Source organism: Tenrec ecaudatus, chromosome 9 (assembly GCF_050624435.1).
Source record: "Tenrec ecaudatus isolate mTenEca1 chromosome 9, mTenEca1.hap1, whole genome shotgun sequence".
Lineage (NCBI taxonomy): Eukaryota > Metazoa > Chordata > Mammalia > Afrosoricida > Tenrecidae > Tenrec > Tenrec ecaudatus.
Window position 1 is genome coordinate 47,720,106 of NC_134538.1, and position 23,083 is coordinate 47,743,188.

A 23,083-nucleotide genomic window follows, 5' to 3' on the forward strand; every position below is an offset into this window, starting at 1 on the left:
TGCCATCAACATTTCCAAAACCTTTCTACTTGAGCCCTTGAAATCAGCTCCTCTTTCCCCCTCAATAGCACTTTAATTGTAATTCTGTTTGCATGTCAGCTAGAGTTCTAGTTCTTCTTTGGATGGATACCTATTTATGTTGGCTTTTGTCCAGGTGTCCCGGGTGTGAACTAATGCCCAAATAGCTTCACATCTTTAGTCATCTTTTCATTAGGGACCTGGATCTGGAAGAATTTGGGGACAAGTTCATTGTTTAATGCATTGACCCTTTAAAATGAGGGGACAAGTTCATTGTTTAATGCATTGACCCTTTAAAATGAATACTTAGTGTCTATATCTATCATCTATTACTGGTCATATGGAAAACAGAGCAAGAGAATATGGTCAAACATCTAGTCAGTTTTACCTGGGAAAAGCTCCCCTGACTTTGAATGCTCAGGTGGCTAGATCAGTAGCCAAGATCTCATTTCATTGGTGGCACGACATTACACAGCAATTGTCTAGAATCTGTGTGCCAATACTTCCAACACTTAAGCTCCCCTCTCTCTCTGGCAATGCGGGCAGGTGGATATGCCCGACCGACATTGGAAGAATGTGGAAGCTTCTCTTCAACCTGGCCTGGCGTTCATGAGACTCTAGGCCTCCCTTTTCTTTACATCCCAGGGCACACGGTGTCCAGGTCCCATTCTCCACTGGGATGTTCTAGTCCATAGAGGTACATGCATGGGATGTTGCCATCGGAGCCTCTGCCCACGGGACTGAGTATTTTGGCATCTGAGTCAGAGGAGGGTAGATGTTGCTTTCTAGGAAGCCCTTTGCCTAAGAACGAGGATCCCACTTCTGCCCTCTACTGCCCCTTTTCAGCAGGGGTTTGTATGAGAGTTAAAATAGAAAAGGGAGAGACGGGCGGGAGGCAGTGGTAGGGAAATGGAAAGAAAGTTGTGGAGGAGCAAGTCGAAGAGTTTAGACCCGGACACAAGGCACTTGTAGGGAGGGCAGTGTGTGGGGATGAGGATGATGGGAGGTGGGTTAGAAAGTACACTAGGTGTATTGGGTGTGGTTGATCAGCAGCAAATGTGTTGGGTTCAGGGAAGCTGTTGAAAAACAACAAACAACCTAGTGACTTAGTTTGTCAATGGCATGCCTTGGGTGAGCAGTCATTGCGGCAGCTGCTGCGACAACCAGTTGCCGCCACGTCATTTCTGACTCATTTTGCTGCCATGTGAGTCAGAGTTGACCTGTGCTTCCTAGGGGGTTCCGGGGCTGCTTTTCTAGAAGTAGACTTCCAGGCCTTTTCCCTGCGGTACTCCTGACAGTGTGCAACCGCTGACCTTTCCGTGAGGCCCGAGCACGGTGTGTACAACCGAGGGACCTGCTAACATTTGGGAAAGAATGAGAAGCCGCTGAGATAGCTGCTGAGATACGAAGAGTTCTTTGAACAAGGTTCGGAGTGGAGGCAAAGGACCCATTTATCCAGGGTGACCGCCAGCAGGGTGCTGGATCGGGGGAAACCTTTCACGGGCTCAGTGAACCATGCAGAGTTTGTGTTGTGGGCCTGCAGCCTGGATCAGAGAGCTGCCCGCTCATCGAGAGATTGCCGTATTCTGGAAAGTGCTCGGCTTTGGCCTACATTTCTAGCCCCACCAGTCTAGCATGGAATCGGAGCAGGTGGGCTGGGGAGGGTGTCCAACTCAGCACTTGGGCCCCTAATTCCCCTTCCAATCAAACCAGCAGCAGGGGTGGCTTCTTGTTGCCAGTAATCCTTTAATTGGTGTCCACTTACCCAAGCACAGCTGTGGCCACATGGCCGTTCCCCGGAGATGAGCATGCCAGAGTAGCCAGCTCCTCCCTGAGCAGCGGGAACCTGGCATCTCCACCCTCTAGGAACCGGGGCTCAGCTGCCCCATGCCGGAAGCTGTGGGAGCTGCTGGGAGGCGGGGGTCAGCCAAGCAGGCAAGAAGGATAGCTGGCAGCAGAAGACAGGAGGTTCCCATGGGAGGGCAAGGGCCGGGCCAGCAGAGCTCTGGGGCTGCTTTGTGGTGCTCAGGACTAAGAGCCTCCTTTAGAATGCAATCAAGAAAGTGGAACCTGGCAGAGGTGACTGACTTACCATTTTATCAGTCGCCTGCCTAAAATGGATCACAAGTCTGGTGACGTGGGAACTGGAGTGGAAGCTGATGTCACTTGATTGGGAAGTTCCCATGGACCTCTGACCTCAACCGGTTGGGTGGCAACTTGTACAAAAGGCCACTTTGGTATGCGTCAACCTGAGAACCAAAGCAAGCCAACCAACATCTTGATAATCTGCCCAGAGCGAGGCTGATGCTTGTTGAACTTCACTGTCCCCTGGAAATTCACACTCCCCACACAACATAAGGAGGCCACTGGCAAAGTGGGCACAGCCAGAGGGAGTGCACTATGATTCAGGGCGCATGCTGCCATCCCACACGGGGAACTATTGAAGAGCTTGCTGTTTCGTGAAGAAAAGAGATCGTTCGGGATCAGTAGTTTTACACCTTTGTGGATCTAGTGCATCAAAAAGGCTTCCTCTGGGTGGCCTCAGAGGGCAGAATCGAATTTGACCCAATACATGGGAAATCTACCTGAAAACAACAGGAGCTGCTTAGAGGGCTCAGCTGCTCCATCTTTGGAGATGCGCGTGTGCTGGGGGACCTCCCACAGAAGTTGCCTGGAGAGCCCAAGCAATTGCAATGGCAGGAGTGTGGTGTAGAGGTAGAGGTGTACTGAGCCACTGCCAAGTCCTGGAGCCCGGACTGGCTCTGCCCTCTGGTGTCTCCCCAAACAGCTGGGGCCACGTGTTCTGTCACTCAGACTTCTCCCTGCCCGAGGCTCGGGGACTACCGCCGACCCCCAGGAGATCCATGTTTACCCTCAGGGACAGGCATCAGGCTACTCTTGCTGGGTGTGTCTGGTCTGGCTTTATGACTCAGCTCTTGTCATTGGGCTTGCTCAGGAAGCCAACGATCCCATTTTCATGACCGATCACTGGGTGACTGGGTGACAACCTGACTGCTTACCCTGAGGCTTTTTTGAGAAGTTTGTTAGTGATGGGAAGTGGAAAATGGGGTACATAGTTAAGTGAGAAGTGGAAAATGGGGGTGCAGGTGGCAGGGAAAGTATTGGATCATGTTCATGGGCTTTGGGAAGGAGGACAGGAAGACGGGATGCAGTAGGGTCTTCTTGGAAGTCTGACTCGGGAGTTTTGAAGAGGAACAAGGCACATTTTGAAGAGGTGAGTGGGACTTGGTGAGCATCTAGATAGCTTGTCCTCCTACAAAGTTGAAAATCCAGCCCGACAGTCCACGCTTCTCTGTGCTTTGGACAGCTGACATTGCAAGTGGGAAAGCAGAAGGGAGCCTGGGATCCTGTTGGGAAGAGTTGCTGTAGGACAAGTGTTGAGTCTGGGGAGACTGCAGAAACATCCACAGAAACTCACATGTGCATAACAGAGTTTCATATAAAGGGTAATTGTACATTAAAGCATCCTCATCCAGTCCAAGCCCATACATCCGCTATTAGCCTATATGTCCGATTCCAATCTATGAAGTCTGCTTCAGACTCACAAGACACATGCAATGACGCCGAATGCAGGACGATCACAGGCCAGTGGGTAGAAAGTCTTTGGATCCAGTGGCGTTGTAAGCATCTTGGGACTGGCAGGGGTCTCCACGTGGCTCCTCCAGTTCCCAGGGCAGGGGGTCTATCAGCATAGTGCCATGTGTCTTGTCAGTAGAGCATCTCCCAGGGAGTGAGAAGAGAGTCTCCTGCCTCCAAGGAGGAAATCAGGAGTTCCCAGAATTCTCAGGAGAAGGCCATGCGCACACAGAGGCCTCACTAGCTATGCTCATCCGATTGGCAGACTAGACTACCCCTTCACTCTTAATCCTCTCAAATCCCAAATTGACACCAGATGATGTAACTACTACATAAAGGAAGAGGCCACCTTGGGGAAAGTAAAAAGATGGCCAAGCAACCTAAGAGGCCAGCAGGGCTAGTCAGCATGGGAGTGAGAACAATGGGCTGCAGCCACATTCTGGGTTAGGAACCAGCAGGGAACACCATGAAGTGAGAGCCCTGAGGAGGTGCAGCTGCCAGATTGTCCATGCCACTGCGTCTGTGGGGAGCTCGGGATGTGCCGGGGTGGGAGAAGAGGCGCCAGGAAGGGCCTCACGGATGGAGAGGTGAGGAAGGATTTTTGGTTGGGAGTTGCCCAGAAACCCTAAAGAGTATAGGCTGGCAAACTCCATGAGACAGTGCACGTTGATGTGACCTCGGTATGAGGGGATGCCAAGGTTGGTGCAGGGTGCTCTGGGAAACTGGCCGACTGACAAGGAGGGAGCAGCTCATGTGGGTGTAAGGAGGTTAACAGTAGCCCAAGATTTTTCTACCCAAAGCACCCAGTTTATTCTGGGTCCCCAGGAAGGTCAGAACCCCCCAGAGAGGAGATCCTGGCACCATCGGCAAATTCCTCCGGCCTTCATCAGGACTCGTATTTAATTGCCAACACTGACTGCTTTGTTTCATGGTTTCCCAAAGGCAGAACCGAGCGTGTATTTCACTGTGCTCTTTGAGCACCGTGTGCACAAGCCTCACTCGGAGCATTTATGGGGTTCTGTTTGACTTTTCTGCCCTTCCCTCAGGCTTGACAGCTTCTGGAGGGCAGAGACTGCGACCATTCATTTCTGTACCCTCGGCACCTGGCAGCATGCCTGGCATATAGTACTTAATAAATGCTTGCTGAATGAACAGCTTTGACCTTCAGCAGCATAAAGGGCGTGCCCACTGCCCTCCACAGAGGAGAAAGCTGAAGCTCAGGGATAGTAAGGCCACCCAGCTTGCGTAGTAGATTAGAAACTGAGTTTCCAGACGCCTTGTTTAGTGCTCTTGGGTCTTTATGTAAAGGCTGTCTTTATATATCCTCGCTCCCCTGGTAGAGCCTGAGGTCCGAGGGAAGAGATTGCCTCCTCGACCTCTCTCTCCCCAAGTGCCCTGCCGAGGAAGTCTGCTTGTTATAGCTGCAGACCGCAAGGAGCTGGGAGAGACAGACACTGGGTGACAAGATTCAAATCCACAAAGGAGGAGGAAGGAGTATGAGACGAAGATGAGATTTAACTTTAAAAATAACTAAAAAGGTAAATTTCTACATTTGGGATTGGGAAAAAAACAAAGGTTTCATTCTACAAGCAGGAGTAGGGCGATTTGGGCAAAGTGGTTTCTGCTGAAAACTTGCAGGCTGATGAGTCAATACAATAAAGTGGCTGCCAAAAATAGCTGGGGCTCATGTGTGCAACCCAGACACCGAGTGGTGCTAATTCCACTCTAGGCTACCCTGCTCTTATCTCTGCGGGGCCCCATTCTCAATACAAGTTGAGCACTTGGAGGGTGACCAGCAAATGGTAGTTCCAGATACAACGTTATGAGAGAAATGGCCCCTGCCTTATACTCATTTCTACTTACCCATCTCCCTTGTAACACGTTGAGTTACTAACCACAAGGCTGCCAGTTCAAACCCATCAGCTGCTCCTTGAGTGAAAGACAAGGCTTTCTGCTCCCATAAAAATGTACAGCCTCAGAAACCCAAATGGGCGATTCTTCTCTGTCCTACAAGTTTGCTATGAGTTTGAATCAACTCAATGTTGTCGAGTTTACTCTGTCTCCCTGGTATTCAAGTGGCATGCATGGCAGGCCGTTTCCTCTCTCCATACTCCATGTCTTAGCACATATTCCCTCTACCAGGTGGTACAAGTGGTTTGCACTTGACTGTTGACTGAAAGGTTGGCAGTTCAAACCTACCAATGGGACTGTAGGAGAGGGATGTGAAGATCTGTTTCTATCAAGCTAACAGCCATGAAAAACCACAGAGCTCAGTTCTCTGTAACATGTGGGGTTGCCAGGAGTTAGAATCAATGCCAATGGGTTTGATTCCTTCTACGCAGAATATTCTATCTACCCCAGGTGTACACCCTTGCCCCTTACTCCCATCTATTTGAAGAGCACTGATTTAATTTTCAAAATCCTTCTCACACATTCCTTCATTCCTTCCTTGTAAAACTGCCCTGACCAGACTCCCAGGCAGAACGAGCCATCGCTTTATGCTGGAGGACTCCGGACACTTCATTCACTCTGTACCTGGATGCACATTTGGCCCGGCAGGCTATTTTGCTTATATACCTGTCTCCACTGTCTTAGAGGTGAAACTGCTTTAGGACAAGGCTCACTGGACCCGTCTCTCGGTCACTCTCTGACACACGGGTGGTATGTGTGTGTGTGTGTGTGTGTGTGTGTGTGTGTGTGTGTGTGCATATAAGCTGCTCTCAAATACTTGAAGAACTTCCCTGTAGACAGCTGATGAAATTTCAATATTTGCACTGTAGGAGAGAGAGCCTAGAACAAGCAATGTTGGGGCATGTGACCAGGAAATGGAGTTAGGCTCACCATCAGAAAACAGGAATTCCTGGATGGTGCAAGCAGCGGTTAATGGAAAGGTAGGAGGTTTGAGTCCACCCAGAGACACTTTGGAAGAGAAGTAGTGATCTATTTCCAAAAAGTCAGTTGTTGAAGACTGATCGGATGTAGTTTACTGCACAGGGGGTTACCATGAGTTGGAATGGATTCAATGGAGATTGGTTTTTATAAGACAATGCCACTGCCATTGAATTGATTCTAATTCATAGTGGCTCTAATAGGATTTCCAAGACTGTAAATCTTTACATTTGAATACACGGACTCATCTTTCTGCTTAGGAGCAGCTGGCGGTTTTGAACTGTCGACTTTGAGGTTACCAGCCCAATACCTAAACCGCAATACCAACAACCCCTGCCACCAAGTCCATTCTGGTTCATAGCCACCCTCTATAAGATTTCTGAGGCTGTACATTTTTGTGGGAGCTGATGACCCTATCGTTCCCCTCATAATAGCTGATGAGTTTGAACCTCTGACCTTGTGATTAACAGTCCAATGCTTAACTGACAGCATCACCAAGACTCCTTATAAGTTTACCAATAGACACTTAATTGGAAGTAGTTGGAGTGAAAGGAGACCTTTTTTTCTTGGTATTTTTTCCCCAAAATCATTTTTTCAGGACATTATCCAGACATCATGCCATTCCCTGATTCAGTCATATCAAGCAGTGTTGTACAGTTGCTGCCACAGTCATTGTCAAAGCTTTTCTTCTTTCTTGTACTCCTTGCGATCAGCTCCCTTTATCCCCTCCCTCCCCTGCCATACCTCCCAGAAGCCCTTATTCAAGTTACGGTCTCTAGCAACAATACCTCTATAACCCAACCTGGATTTCATATACTGAAAAATATAGAAAGATATATAGCAGAGTCAAGAACGCTCCCAACTACAACAAAAACACAGTAGAGATAAGGCCCAGTGGGTTGGATTCTGGCTGGGTCCGGGCAAGTTCTAGCTAGGAGACGGTATCTGGCCGCCATCTTCCTGGAGTCTCAGCAAGGCGACTTTCTTTGGTACCCAAATTCCAGGGGAAGGTTGAACCATCAACCTGACTGGACCTCAGGACCAACTTCAGCAAGGCACCTGAAGGCCATCAGGGCACTGTGCCCTTGCCTCTGCCTCTCTTGTATCAGGTCAGCCTCTGTCTGTCTCGCTGCAGGTGACCCTGCCCACATCACAGGCAACATGGCTTCTGAAAGCTTGGGCCTCACAGTTGGCAGCTTCCTATCACAGGGAACTCAAATCCTTTCCCAGTCCAGTTTTAAAAATGCCAGTGACAAACTTTAATTGGCACAGCTTGGGCCCGATTGATGTTTGCCTCTGTCGGCATCATGTCTGATGTAAGCCTGGAATCATGGAGGAATGGCGATTGCCATGGAAGCACACAGTCGGAGAAGACCCACTCTCAAAAGGAGTGGGCACATGGGAGACTTTTAGAACACAGGGAAAACGTATTGCTACAGGGTTCTGGTTCAGGCACGCGCCATTTTATTCCAGATAAACATTTCTCTGCACTCATTGGGTAACTACAGACAAGTCCTTTCAGTAATACAGTTGTTAAAAAAAAAAAAAAAAGGTCCTGTTAAAATAGTGGCTTCCCAACAAAGCCCACATTGGAAGAAGCTCACCAGCCTGTGTGATCACAAGTTGTTGACAGGATCAGGTATCAAAATACCCCAAACAATTTTATTGATGTGAAGGAGGGGGGTCACAGTGGAGACCCAAAGCCCCTCTGTAGACAATTGGACATCCCACCGAAGGGTCAAAGGAAGGGACGATTCATATAGCACAAGAGTGCATATAGCACAAGGGTGCATATAGCACTGACAAAACACACAACATTCCTTTAGTTCCTGAATGCTTCCCCCTCCCCACTATCATGACCCAGTTCTACCTTGCAAATCCGGCTACACTGGAGTACGTACATGGGTGCAGATAAGAGCTCTTGACCCATGGAATCCAAACAGATAATCCCCTTAAGTACAGTAGCGGGAGTAGCCATACCATGAGGGTAAGGGGGAGGGTGGGTGGAGAGAAGGGGGAAGCAAGGGGCAACTGATCACAAGATTGAATATATAACATACCCACACCCACCCACCAAGGGAGACAAATAATAGAAATGTGGGTGAAGGGAGACAACAGACAGTGTAAGGTACAAAATAACAATATATAATTGATCAAGGGTTCACGACAGTGGGTGGGTGGTAGAGGGAGGGGAAAAGTGCCTCAAGTGGAAATTTGTTTTGGAAATGATGATGGCAATATATGTACAAGTGTGTTTAATAAAATTGAATGATGGATTGTTATAAGATCTATAAGAGCCCCCCAATAAGATGGGTTAACTAAAAAAAGAAAGTCAAACTTGAGTTAAAAACAAAAACACAGTGGCTTCCAAGGCTATCTGCTCTTCACCGGCATTGATTCCTCTCACAGCAACCCTCTAGGACAGGGCAGAACCAACTGCAGCTGTCATTTTCTGAGCCTGTCACTATGGGAGCAGAATGCCTCATCTTTCTCCCACAGAGCAGTTTATGGTTTCAAACAGCTAACCTTGAGGTTTGCAGCTGAGCACATAATCCACTATGCCACTCGGATTTCCTGACCAGAAATTCAAGACAGAGAGGTCAACTCAGAGTCACACCATTTGATGTATTATATAAGGGTAAGTAAAAAAAGTATAGCCATAAGAAATATAAACCTTTATTCAATAAAAATATCAAAGTACGGAGTTATCGTTGCTTAACATCCCCATCTGGGTCTACACACTTCTGAAGGTGCTGTTTCCATCTCTCTAGCCCTTCCCCAAGCCAAGATATTTTCAGTCGCCTCATATGCATATGAAAGTTGAACACTGAATATGAAAGGCCAAGTGAGAATCGACGCACCTGAATTATGATGCTGGTGAAGAGTATTCAAAGTACCATGTCCTGCCCAAAGAACAAACAGATCTGTTTGGGAGAAGTACAGCCAGAATTCTCCCTAGAGGCAAGGATAGTGAGATTCTGTCTCGTGTACTTTGGGCATGTCATGAGGAGATAGAGGTCCCCGGAGCAGGACATCATGCTTGCTAAAGTAGAGGGGCAGCAGACACGAGGAAGACCTTTAGCAGGATGGACTGACAGGGGCTGCATTGATGAGCAGGTGTGAGGAGGGGCAGGACTGCGGAGTGGTTCCTTCTGTTGCACTCAGGGTCACTATGAAGCGGAGCTAACTTGATGGCACCGAGCAATAACAACAGCCCTCCCTGAAGGATTTTGTGCTCTTTGATTTATACCACGCCAAAATGGCAGTTCTGGCAACTTTGAAGGACTCAGATCATGTTCCTTTGAAATGTTCTTTTCAGTTTGGGGACAAAAAAGGCTTAAAGGGGCGAGATCAGGGGTGTGAGATGGAAGGAGCAAGGCTTGCCAATGTCGTTCTCACCCAGCAGCTCTTGCTGTCTTCAAAGAATACGCAGGTGCGTTATAATAATGGGGACAAAACTTCTCAGTGCAACTTTCCTGACCTTTTTCTCACCAGTGGAACGTTCTTAAAACTTCCTCCTACTAAGCCCCACAATCTCCTATATCTTTGCAGGACATCTATCGAGATTACTCCTGTGGCATCCCCCTAAACCAGTGGTTCTCCCCCTTCATGCTGCGACCCTTTCATACAGTTCCTCAAGTGGTGCTGACCCCAACCATAACATTATTTTCATTGCTACTTCATCATTGTCATTTTGCTACTGTTCTGAATTGGGCAACCCCTGTGAAAGGGCCGTTTGACCCCCAAAGGGGTCATGACTCACAGGTTGTGAACTGCTGACTTAAACAGTCAGGAGAACCTTCTGAGCAGATCTTCTTTCCTTTTTTTTTTTTTGTGAGAGAGTGAGACAGTGAGTGAGTCAGTGAGTGAGTCAATGAGTGAGTGAGAGAGTGAGAGAGTGAGTGAGTGAGTGAGTGAGAGTGATTGAGAGAGAGAGTGAGTGAGTCAGTGAGTGAGTGAGAGAGTGAGTGAGACAGTGAGTGAGAGAGTGAGTGAGTGAGTGAGACAGTGAGTGAGACAGTGAGTGAGTGAGACAGTGAGTGAGACAGTGAGTGAGTGAGTCAGTGAGTGAGTCAATGAGTGATTGAGAGAGTGAGTGAGTGAGAGAGTGAGTGAGTGAGAGTGATTGAGAGAGTGAGTGAGTCAGTGAGTGAGTGAGTGAATGAGTGAGTGAGAGAGTGAGTGAGTGAGAGAGAGAGTGAGAGAGTCCTGAGCAGATCTTCTGTCTTGAATTTAACCAGTCCAGCAGACGTGCTTGGGAGCCACTGTTTTGATTGGACTTTCCTTTTTTGAAGGTGCCCTAACATGACCAAGACGAATGCATTACTGAGAGAACTTGTCTGCAGCCACCCACTGATCACGGAGACAGGTTTAAACACAGTTTGGAATGGACTTGGGCCCGTGTAAGCTGGAGCCCCCAGAGCGGCACTTTGACTTCCTCTCATAAACGGAAGAACAGAGAATTCGTTGGGAGAGGCTAGAGAGGTGAAAACAACGCCCCCAAAAGCGTCTGGACCCAGATGGAGGATAGATTGAGATAAAATTGCTTCATGTTTTGATGTGTTTGTTCAACAAAGATTTCTACTATAGCAATACTGTGTGCTTAAAATTATATTTTGTTTTCAGTGAAAGTTCGCCCAGGTTAGGTTTTCATTGAACAATTTCTATACAACTTGTTCTGTGACATGGGTTACCATTTTGCCCAAACCAGAAGAAAGCAGAAACGAATCAGCTTACCCTTGTGCCCATTTGCCCCCACTTCCTCAGCCTTGGGCCTTTTCTGGGTGTTCTCAGGGATGCGGGAGAAGGTAAACCAAATCCAAACCCACTGTCTATCAGTTGATTCGGACTCATAGACTCTATAGGGCAGAGAACGGTTCCACAGGCTTTTCCAAGACTGTAAGTCTCCATGGGAGCAGACAGCCTCATCTTTCTCCCACAAAGTTGCTGGTGGGTTTGAACCAACCTTGAGGTAACAGCCCAGTATCTCACCTGTGCATGAGGGCTCTCTGGAGAAGAAAAAAAAGGATGGGTAAATCAACTGTGGTTAGGCCGGATGTCTAGAACCGGGCTTAGGGCAGTGCTTTGCTATTGCCCTGCCCAGGTAGTGAATAACTGAATCTATTTTCTGAGTTTGGGCACTCAGTCATTTCCCCCTCACATGCTGGGAACTGACAGGTTAAGGGTGGAAAAGCCAAAGAAACGAACTCACTGCCATTGAGTTGTTCCAACTCATCACAGCCCTATAAGAAAGGTAGAACTGCCTCTGGAGTAACTTTACAGCAGTGGAAAGCCTCATCTTTCTCCCCAGGGGCTGGCTGGTGATTTCGAACTGCTGACCCTGTGGTTAGCAGCCTCACTTGTAACCAGTATACCACCAAGGTTGGAGAAGGAGGTTCAATTAGTCTAGAAGTGTGCACGGAGTCCCTAAACTATGTAGGATATTGGAGAAGCCGACGACCAGCTATGTATCAGAGGCGCCTCAGGCTCCCAGGGTCTGAGGTCACGTGGGTTTGACCCAGCCACCCGAGGGGGCGGAGGCGGGTCCTTTGGCTCCTCCCGGCTGGATCTCTCCCAAGCTCCCAAGCAGGTGCTAGCGCGCCCCTGCCCGCTTTGGCCCATCAGGCTGCCCCCGCTGCTTTCCCCTCCAGGGCGCGGGCAGAGTTGGCGCTGCCTCGTCTGCCTGCGCGACGGGGCGCGCGCGGGGAAGGCAGGCTGGCGCGGGGGGCCTGTCCGCGTCCACCCGTCCGGCGGGCAGGCCGCCCTGCTCCCAGAGGCGCGCCCACCCTGACGGCGCGCGGGCCGGGGCCGGGCCGGGGGCCGAGCTCGCGCACGTGGCGCGGCCGGCGGCGGGAATGAATGGACTTCCGGTGGCCGGCCCCTGGGCGGGCCCGCGAGGCCGACGGGCCCCTGCGGGCCGGCGCCCCCGGGCGCCTCGGCGGCCGCCTTCGCCCAGGCAGGCCGGGGGAGGGACAGCAGCAGGTGACGCCGGCCGGGCCGCGGGGCTATAAATAGGGGCGCGCGTCAGCAGTGGGCGGCAGCAGCGGCGGCGGCGGCGGCGGGCGGAGACCCGAGGGCAGGGGTCCGCGGGGGGCAGGGGTCTGGAAGGGGGGCAGGGGCCGGCGGCACCATGGGGTCGCGGAGGGTCTTGAGTCGAGAGTGGGGCACAGGCCTGCGGGCCGGGACTGGGGGCGACAGCGAGGACGACGGACCTGTGTGGACCCCTAGCCCGGCCAGCCGTAGCTACCTGCTGAGTGTGCGCCCCGAAACCAGGTGAGTCGCGGCACGGGGCCCTGGCCGAGGCGGCGCGTCGTCGTGGGGCCCGGGCGTCGCGGGGCTCTGGAGGCCCGGGCTGGGGGGCCGGCGCCCGCGAGCTCTCAGAGCCTGGAGGCCGGAGGCCTTGCTCCAGTTCCGGATGGCCCCTCCAGCCCTCCCGGCCTTGAGGCCCGGCCCTGTAGAGGCGACCGGCTCCATTTGAGGGTGAATCCAGGGATGGAGACCCTGAAGGTTCACCTGATCTTCCCCCGCCTCGCCTGTTGCCCATGGTGGCCATCGGCACCCTTCACCCCACACCCCGCTGCTCCCGGGACTTGGATGCCACAGTTGGTGATAAGGAAAGGCAGAGCGGCTGAATTCCTCCCAGCTGCGAAGGCGGGGTGCCGGGGGCGGGGGGTGGGGGGTGCACCAAGAAGAAATAGGCCTGCCCCAGTCGGTGCCTAGTTGGCCCGGCCTTTGGTCTTCTTCCTGGACCCCTGTGGGAGCTGGGATGGGCTGCTATTATTGGCCTTGCCTGGTGATGCCTTCGATGAAGCACTCACAGCTCTGAGGGAGCCAATTGCCCTCCATTTGGGGATTGCAAAGCCAAGGAGGGGTCTGGTGAGCCCCTTGCTACTCCTTTTAAGAGCTTGAAGAGGGGTGCAGGCTTTGTTTGGGGTTGCTAGGCTACCCACAGACTGTAGAGGCACTCAAAGGCACGTGGTCACACCCAGACGTGAGTGTTGCCATGGAGATGGGCACTTCCTGCCACCTCTGGACAGCTCAGTTTCCCCTCCGACTCTGGTGCCGGTTTTCCACAAAGAAATAGGAGGGTTTGGCCATTTGGGATAGTGGTTGCTTCATCGCCCCAGAACTTGCAGAATTTGGCTTGTTCAGGATTATGTGGAAAACAGCCCCCGCTCTGAAAAGCTGTCTCTGGACCTCTTGTCCTCTGTTCCTAAAACGACTACAAAAAATAAAATTAAAAATAATTATAATAATGAAAACCCACCTCAAGGACATTAAGGAAAAGCCTAGGGCACTTCCTCGTGGTTTGGCGAGTCCTGTTGACCTTGGAGCTGGGAAAGTTCAGATGTAACACGAACCGTTTCTGCATAAAACTCGTCAAATGGTGTCACATGTCTGAGGCAGGGCTGAGAGCTGGTGTTAGTGACTGAGTCAGATGCTGTAAGGCCCCTGACTGCCAGCAAAGAAGGCCCCTGCCTCCTAAGCATGGCTCTCTGGAGAGACTAACATGAACTGGGGACATTTATTGCCAATCCTTGGTGACATCCTTTCTGGGGGTCAGGGGTGGGGAGGGCTCACACTTGTCTCGTGCTTGGCTCAATGACTCATCTGCTCTCTGCCTCTCCAGTCTGGTCTTTGTCAGTACAAGAGGTCTGAGCAGGGCCCTTCTTGGAGACAGCAGCACTGAAGGGAGAGAGGGGAAAGGGTGGGGGTTGAAAAACAAAGCAGATGGGGAGTGGATGAGTCTGAGTTTTAGGCCAGAGGCTATGGGGAGAGTGCAGCTAGTGGGGCTGCCTGGCTGGGCAACTGTGTGGGAGATGAATCTTAATTACACACCCGGTTGAGCTCAGAAAAATGTGCTAGCCTGAGAGCTAGAGTGGGGCCACAAGTGGCTAGTTTAGTTGTGGACTTATATGGAAATATTCTTAAAAGGAGACTATTTTTATCAAGGCCTTAGTGGGGTCATGGTAGGCACAGTGGGTAAAGGGGTTTTCTAACCCAGAACTCTGGGCTGTGTTTTGCCCATGCAGATTTTTTTTTCTCTCTTTCTGTTCCTGCTAGCTGGCCACTGACTCCCACCGGAGAATCTGATTTCCTAGAAAAAGCCTCTGGCTAAAGAGGGAATGGAATTGCATGTGGGAACAGAGTAGAGGGAACAGCTCCCAGGTCTCTAGCCAAGCCTGACTCTTTTGTTGAAGGCAGTAACCACACAGTCCAGTGTCCCTCAGAACATCCCCACTAGCTGTTGGGACAGGGCGAGTCCCAGAGCTGAGAGAGCAAGAAGCTCCACCGAGGAGATCCCTAGCTGCCCCCACCCCAGCCCTGCAAAAAGTACACCAGAGTCCCTGTGTTTCCAGCCACCCTTACGATCCTGGGGTCCTGACTGCTAGGGGAGCCTTGTCTACATTCATTCTGGCCTCTGATATTTTCCAAGTGTACCTCAATATATTTTTATCATAGAGCTCTTGAGGTATCCCTCTGCTGGGTCTTTGTGAAGGGGGGCTGCACTTTGGTGCTGCACTTGGGAGCCCTGGTCTCTAGAGGAGTTTCTAGTCCACAACCAGCTCAAGGATATGACCGGATACCCACTGGGATCAGTGCTCAGACAGGGAGATAGTCCCACCAGACCAAAGTCCCAGTCTCTTAGGTCATTAGCCTCTGGTGCTACACTTTCTGTGTGAGGCTGGGCTGTCTAGAGAAACAAAAGCAGTGACACTCATAGATGTTTAAGAAAGAATCTTATATCAGGGAGTAAGCGTACGTCAAGAAGGCAGTCCAATCTAGTCCAACTCAAGCCCATTAGTCCAATACAAGCTCAGGGCCTCTTCAGACTCACATAGTTGCAGGCTGACGAGGCAGTAAAGCGAAGTGGAATACAGGAAGATCACAGGCCAATGAGTGTAGAGTCTTGTGGATCCAAGGTTGGGGGACCATGTCAGGAAGCCGACACCTCTCTCAGGTGGCTCACATGGGGTCCCTGGAGGCAGGCAGAGTCCTAGCAAGCAGGAAGGCAAAGGGGTAGAGAGAGAGGGAGGTTCCCAGTTTCTTCCTTACCAGAAGGCCACACCTCTTAGGAGGTATCATCAGGCTGTGACCTGATTGACAGGTTGGGTTCCATCCCTACACTTTCATATGTATCCAAGTTGACACAACATCATCCGACTACCACACTTCCCCCCATGGGTGGGTGCCATGAGCTAGCGTGCACTAAAGAACCACTTGCTTCTGAGGGCCATTCAAAAGTTCCAGAAGTCCCTGGCTTCTCATTTCTTGGATGCCTGGCCCAGGTGGCTTCAGAGGAGCAGCAGAGCCTGTGATGTTCTGTAAACAGGTTGGTAACCTCTACTGCTCTACTTGGGTCAGGCAGGTCATCTAGAGGGGCAGGGAAACGAAAGTATCAGGCCAGGGTTTCTGAGGGCCTTTCTGCCTCAGAATAGATGAAGGTGGTCAAGGATTGGAGGCCCACAGCTTCCATGGCAGTCCTGCCCCCGACTCCCCAGGCCCACATTTCTTCTCTATGCAAGGAGGCCTTTCCTTCAAGAATTCCTATTCTGTAAAATAAAAGTGGCATTCGAACTCTTGAAGGCCTTTGTGCCCCCAACATTGGATGTCTTTGATTTTTACTTCCTCAGAGACAGTAAATGGGGTACACTACCCCTATGCCCGGATGGGAGTCCTGAACCTCGCTCTGATCTCAGTAGGGCACAGGCAGGACCTGGCCTGGCTAACCACCCATGAGTGCTACAGGAAGGACGACAGGGCCAGGAGCAGAGCATGTCAGCCTGAGAGCTGGGGGGAGTGGGGTGGGGGGGGAAGGCCACTACCTATGCTCCGACCCTTGCCACTTTCAGGAGAAACCTGCTATTTTTCTCTCCAAATTAGAGAGCTGACCAGCTCGTTCCTTCCCAGGGGAGAAATTTGGACCTAACCAAGTAGAAATATCTCTGCCCCGAGGGAGGGACGAAGGGGAGTTCAGTTAGGAACTGATGGTGTTGGTTAGAGGTTCTGCCCACACAGCCTCCAGAGGGTGTTTGAAACTCGAGCAGCAGCTCCCTTTGGGGGGGGGGGGGCAAGACCCTTCCTGTTTGAAAGACGTTTTCCCTTTCCATTCTCCCTCTCCTGTGCTTCTTTCCACAAGATGGCCAATACTCGTTTGATACCTAGCACCTACAGCCACGAAGGAGCGAGATTTGAAGGCTAGATGGACAAGATTTAGTGGAGCAGAAGGAAGGAGGGAGGGCTTTTCAAGAAGGGAGGACCAAAGTGAAGGCCCCGGGGGTGAGGAGTGGACGTGTTCATACCTGTGCAGCGACGGGACAGGCTACAATGGAAGGCGAGTAGTGGGAAGTAGAGAGAACTCTGGTTGTAATGGGAGTGTGATCACGTCAGGAAGAGCCTTAAATATACAGAGAGTAGACAGTAGAGGGATTGTAACATTTTGTTTACAGGAGTGGGATGGTGTGAGGAGTCAGGTGGTCATCAGGTACGGAGCCTAAACTGAGGCACGCAGCAGCAGGAGTGGAGGAAACGGGAGAAGGGAGGGCCAAGAACCGTTGACTGGCTTGGTTTGGAGGTTGGGGGAGAGGGAAGAGTCTGCGATGGCAGGTTTTGGGGTTTGGGAAAATGCAGGTGGTAGCCACAAAGCCAGCGGGGAAGTCCAGGGGATGCTGGAGTGCCATTGAGCAGGCTGGGCTGCTGGTGAAGAAGGGGACCCTGTGCTCAAGGTGGAGACGGCTGCCAGCAGAGAGTATGGACAGGCAGGCCCTGAGCTCTCCCCACTGGAGATAGGTGGCACAGGACACATGGAGGTAGAGGTCAAAGTTGGCTCATCTCATGGGGGCTGGATCTCCACAGAGAGGCCGTCCTGGGCTGGTGGCTGTCCTCCCTCTGCACCAGTGGTCTGCTCTTGGCTGTCTGCCCTCCGCCTCCTCAGGCAGCGTGGGTGATGGGAGCCCACAGCTGAGGGACTCTGAGCTGGACTGACTGCACTAGGTGCCTCCAGCTCCTCCCAAATTAACTGCTTTGTTTTTTCCCTCTTCTTCATTTCCCCCGGCTGGTTTTCCTTGTGTGGCCTCCTTAACCAAACTGTAACATATTAATGGTGGGGCTTTTCCAAGCCCCCTGTCTCCCTCCGAGCCCACCAGGGCCTTTCCAGGACTGGGGCCTCTTCTCCAAAAGGCCCAGGGCTGACGCAGGAGCTGCCTCTCGGCTGCTGGGCTGCGGCTGGGTGGGGAAGCGTGCCAGGTAGCTGTTAGCCCTGTTGGGGAGGGGCACCCAAGGCACACCTGCCTCGAAGTGCAGCCCCGTGGGACCTCCTTCCTGCCTAACCGTTTTCCTGGACCCTGCGGCCTCTAACCAACTCTTGATTTCAGATGCGCTGGTGTCCTATGGTGAGGCCGCTTGCTCGCGGGAGCAGGCCAACTAAGACAGCTGGTCCCTTTTAATAGAAAGGCCTCTGCGCCCCAGATGATGGCCGGTTAATACTCTGCAACTGTTGTTGACTTCACCTCCTCTCCTTGCTTTTTGGCCTAATCATTCCATTTGCTGTTTTTGCTTAGCTTATCAAGCAACCGGTTGTCTCTCCCCAGCTCTGGAAGGTAAAGGCACACTGCATTACATGTCTCGGACTGCATTTTCTCTCGGGTCTGGTCCTCTGGGTGACTGCTTGTGCACTAACCAGGATGCACGGGGTGAGGGGAGGGCTGGCAAGCGGGCAGGGGTGGCTGGGAGTGGGTACTCACGTGAGCATGGGTCTCACAGGGGCCAGGGTTGATGTTTGCATGGGCCACGTGGAAGGGGGACATGGACTCAGGGGCAGAGAGCTGGTCAGGGTTCCTTGAGATTGCCTGCAACCCATATCTCTCTGCCCCAGGGAAAGATGTCATTGTTCCATAACCACATAGCCAGGGTTACTTATCTTCGGACGATAGCCACTACCTTTGACCATAATTCATCTTCTTTAATTCCTCCAGGCCGCCTACCACCTCTTCCTCTGACTTTCCATTTCCATTCCCTCCTCCATCCACTCCCCTGCAAAATGTAAACCCAGCAGGGTCAGGCACGCTGCTAGCGGGCTCCTGCACTAACTAGGCCCGCGTGAGAGGCGCAGCACAGGGTTTGAGCAGGCCCCCGGCTGAGCCTCCTGGTTCAGGGCTGTCTTCTTGCCTCCTGCGCCCGGGACAGTGCTCTACCCCTGGCTGAACTGACCGTTAGCATCAAAGTGGGAACATTTCCTGGCTGCGTCCCCCCACTTGGCCCTGATCCCAGACTCTGGTAGGTTTGGGGAGAGCTGGCTACAGTTTCTCTACACAGACAGATTTCTGAGGAGCTCCTGGCCTGTGAGTAGCAGAGAGGGCCCGCAGATATTGATAGCACCCTCTAAGGACAGCGTCATTTGATGAAGGAGCGCACTGGGAGCCTATGTTCTGAGGCTGACAGCCTGAAGGAGGTGGGGCGGGGTAGGACGCAACTAGTGCAAAGCAGAGTCTGGTAAGGACTGAAGAAGAGAGGACCTGGAGGCTTATCTAACACACAGTAACTCGCCAAACCAAGGGCCAAAGTCGGGCTCCCTTGAGCACCACAAGCCCAAGGATTCTGGTGTTCTTGAGAGATGCGTGGTTGGGCTCTGTTAGCCGATGAGGTCATGGAGTTGGCAGGACTTGCAGGTGTCAGGGTGGGATGAGACCGTTTCCAGATGTATGGGCTTCCTAGCTTTCCAGGGAACTGGAGGACCTGGGCGCAGTGGATTCAGGCCACCCCACATCTGTGTGGTTTGGTGGATGGGAACAGGAAGCTCGTGGCAGTGAGAAGCTGCGTGACACTCGGTGGCTTGTCAGTGACTCTCCCTGTCCCCTCAAGTGCATCCCAGACCCATCGCACTGGAAGCTTTCTTCCTAGTTAGAGCTCCTGGTTTTCACACACGAACGTGAACAATAACAAGGCAGGGGGCCTACTGTGGAAAGTTGGAAATGAGACATAGTCTTTCCCGTTTGAAAACAGTAAAGAAATAAATTCATGTTGTTGGATTTCTAGCAGTTGTCTTTGCAGTGGAGCCAGCCCTGGCAGCATAGTGGGTTATACATTAGACTGCTAACCGCAAGGTCAGCAGTTTGAAACCACCAAGCTGTTTCTCCTGAGAAAGAGGCACCTTTTTACTCCCGTAAAGAGTTAATAGTCTCAGAAACCCACAGGGGCAGTCTACCCTGTCCTAAAGGGTCACCATGAGTTGGCATCGACCTGATGGCAATGAGTTTGGTTTGCCAATTTTCTTGACTTGCCCATGCAGCTTCATCCCCAAGAGCCTGAGCTGATGGTTACATTCAGCCAGGGTCAGGGTCATAGGTGAGGGAGAGCTCAGAGGATGTCAAGAGGACATAGGGATGCTTTGAATTTGTTGAAGAACAATAGAAGTCAGATTCTTCCCAGCAGGACAATTTCCTCTAGAAAGTCTCGGTTGAGAGTTGCTATTCCCCACAATCAGAAATTACTGTTAGTCTGATAACAGTAAGAAACATTTGTCTTGTGTTTTTCTTCCTGAGGGCCAGGGACTTGGTCCTGGCCTGTGACGTAGGTCCTGAGCCCATGACTTCCTGTTTCTGAGTGGTTAAGAAGAGGGCAGGGAGCTTATGGGATAGGTGACTCTGATGGGAGAGTGTTTCACGTAGTGCGGAAATCTAACTGCAGACCCCCTCAAGTATCCCAGTGTCTTCCCTCTCTGCATGGTCTCTGGGGGAGGCCCCTGCCAACTGCAGCTGCATTCCCGAGGAGAAACCAAGGCTGAGCCCTAAGCAGTCTTCATGGATTCCCACGCTTCCTGGAATACCACCTTCCCCCGAAACTCAAGCCCGTAGTAACATACACAGAAACAAGAAACGGAACCCACTGTCCACATCCCCAAGTCTGCAGGCTGTAGGTCCTCCCCTTCTCTCCCCTGGTGAAGAGGCGCCCTTGGGTGGCCACCCCTCTTGTGAGGCACAGAGAAAGGCTGCTTTCTCACCACAGTTTCTGTCCCCCCACCCACCCCGGGCTCCCAGTTGCTCACATCAGGGGTGTGTGTGTGTGTTGTGGGAGGGGGCGCGGGGCACCGATTGTGCACCACACCACCTGCCTATATGGTTGCGCTTCACGCCTGGGAATGCACTGGTGGCTCTGCTGGCCCATGGAGGGTTTGGCATGATGGTTTGCATCCTGTGTCCAGGAAAGGGAGAACTGTGAGCCCTGAGCTTTGCTGGTGAGTTTGTCCTGGGTTCAGTAAGCACACAGATGCCTCTGAATCCAGGGAGATGGACTGTCTCGAGGGAACCAAATGCCCTGCTTTGGCAGGGTGGCCCTGCCTGTGGTTGGGCAGCCCCGCTGGTGCGTTCAGAAGCTGCCCATCGAGTATTCACTGCAGCAGGGGGCACCCAGTGATGAAGCAGGGAGCCACGCCGGCATTCCACAGCAGGGCCCCAGCTCTGTGACGGTCCGAGTGCATTTGAGTCTCCCTTTTGTGATCCCGTGGGGACTAGAGCCCACCCTGAGTCACCCAGGCCTTTGGCACGGGCTCGATGCTTTTCTTCTAAGCACACCCTCCAGGAGAGGGTCCTGAGCTCCTAGGCCCCGTATAGCCTGGAGGTGTGGCCAGCGGCTTTTTCTTCTTTGGCATGGACAGAGGCCATGGGGCTGGGGGTTCTGTCCCAGAGACTTGGTCTATCTGTGTGTGTGTGTCCCCCATGCACGAGCTTCCCAGGGTATGGAAGGTGGGGGTGAAACAAGGTCATTTGGAGGGGTGGATGGGGATCCCTGCTCTGGGGACTGTGATCAGCAGTCTGCCTGCTGTAAGGGGCTAGAATTCCCTTCTCCTGGGCACCCTCCCTGTGCTTGGCGTGGCCCAGGGCCCCAGGCACCCTTGAAGAAAGAATCACCCAAATGTTATGGCCGTGCCCAGGGGTTGGCGACTGGCCCTGGCACAGGTGGAGATTCCAGGGCGGTGCTGTCTCGGGGCGGGCTGCTCTGAATCCCTTTTGCCTTTCCTAGGAGCACCTTCTGCTCCATCATCGCTCAGCTCACAGAAGAGACCCAGCCGCTTTTCGAGACCACGCTCAAGTCCCGGGCTGTGTCCGAGGACAGCGACGTCAGGTTCACCTGCATCGTCACAGGTAATGAGGCTGCCTGCGTGCTCCACGCCAGGGCCTCTGCACAGAACTGGGCCCAGGGAGGCAGTGGATCCTGGCATAGGGTGGGCGTTGACCGTGTGCATCACACTGCAAGTTGACATTTGCTTTCCTACCTTCTCCCCACTCCCATCTCCCCATGTGGCTGGAGGTCCCTCTCTCCTCCCATTTTGGGGCCACACACCATGCTCACCTTCCAGCCGGTCCTCTGAGCGGTTCCTTGCCCTCTGCTCTGTGTGCATGTCTGATCATCTTAGTTCTGAGAGTGGACACTCACCAGGTGAAAGGGGCCTTTGAGGCTGTTGCCCTGAGTGACGTGTTTTGCAGATGGGTGATTTGAGGCGTAAAGAGAGTCAAGTCAGAGGGGGATGAAGTGTGATTGAGTACAGATTCTGGAGCTGGTTAGAGAGCCTGGCTCATCCCCTTTCCAATGATAGGATAGGGTAGGGTAGTAGGTTACATAATTGCTCCTCAGCTGCCTCATCTGTAACGTGGGAAGAATGATAGTACTAATTCATCAGGGTTTTCGTGAGGATGGAATGAGTCAATACAGGCAAAACACCTGGCAATATATAAGTACCACTTATGTGCTAAGCTAAGGATCATCATTTGCTTGTCACAGGCTTTCCACTCTCCTGAAGAGGTCCAGCCTCCAACTCACAGGGCCAGTTCTACCTTGTCCTGGAGGGTTGCTCTGAGTCAGAATGGATTCAGTGGCAGTGAATTTGGGTTTGGTTTTGTTTGTTTTAACTCCACAGTGGGATTTGGTTGTGAGACAGGGGAGTAAGAGAAGGGTGGGAGGTCTGGGAAGCTGGTTCCAGGGATTACCCTTCAGCCTAACTTCCAAGCAGAACTTCCTATCATGTTGTATCAGTCTGCTTTGAAAATACATGGGCACTTGGACTCCCAGCCCGACAACCACAAAGTAAAGGAGTCCTGCTCAGGATTTCCGCTAAGAGCTTGTTGCTTCTGTATATCAAGGGCATTGGGTCAGAAACTCCCAGGCAGCTTCCAGCTGTGATAGCCTTTAATTCTGGGGGACTGGTCTGCCCTGGGCAGCTTAGTAGATTGTCTGAGCATTGGGTTCCTGTGAGTAGTTTTTACCCGGATCCAGAACTCTCTTGAGTTTTAGGTGAAGAACTTTCTGTCCAAGGGACACAGAGATAGAAAACCTGCACCCCATTTCTTTGTACCACTGTGCATTTCCTACATTTATTTGTGGCTTGTTGTTATGAGAAAGCCCCAGCTCTTTCAGAACTCTCTGTTTTTGCATTATGTTGTTTTCTGTATCTAGAAAGCCCTTGTTCAGATTTTATTCTATCCAATTAATACAGGCACAAAGTATAAGACTTCAATTACACTAAAAGATATAAGTCAAAACACAGCTGTTGGCCACACTCACCAACTTGTCTTTCCCAAAGCAA

The 23,083-nt window shown here is 51.8% G+C and overlaps 1 protein-coding gene across 1 annotated transcript in view; it reads left to right on the top strand.

Moving 5' to 3' along the window:
• The first annotated feature begins 12,634 nt into the window (after positions 1 to 12,634).
• The window catches only part of ALPK3 (alpha kinase 3), a 50,502-nt gene continuing 40,053 nt past the window's right edge, over positions 12,635 to 23,083 (top strand). The window contains exons 1-2 of the mRNA XM_075558036.1: positions 12,635 to 12,777; positions 21,523 to 21,644. Of these exons, the coding sequence (XP_075414151.1) occupies positions 12,635 to 12,777; positions 21,523 to 21,644 (265 nt within the window). The remainder of the gene's footprint in view (positions 12,778 to 21,522; positions 21,645 to 23,083) is intronic.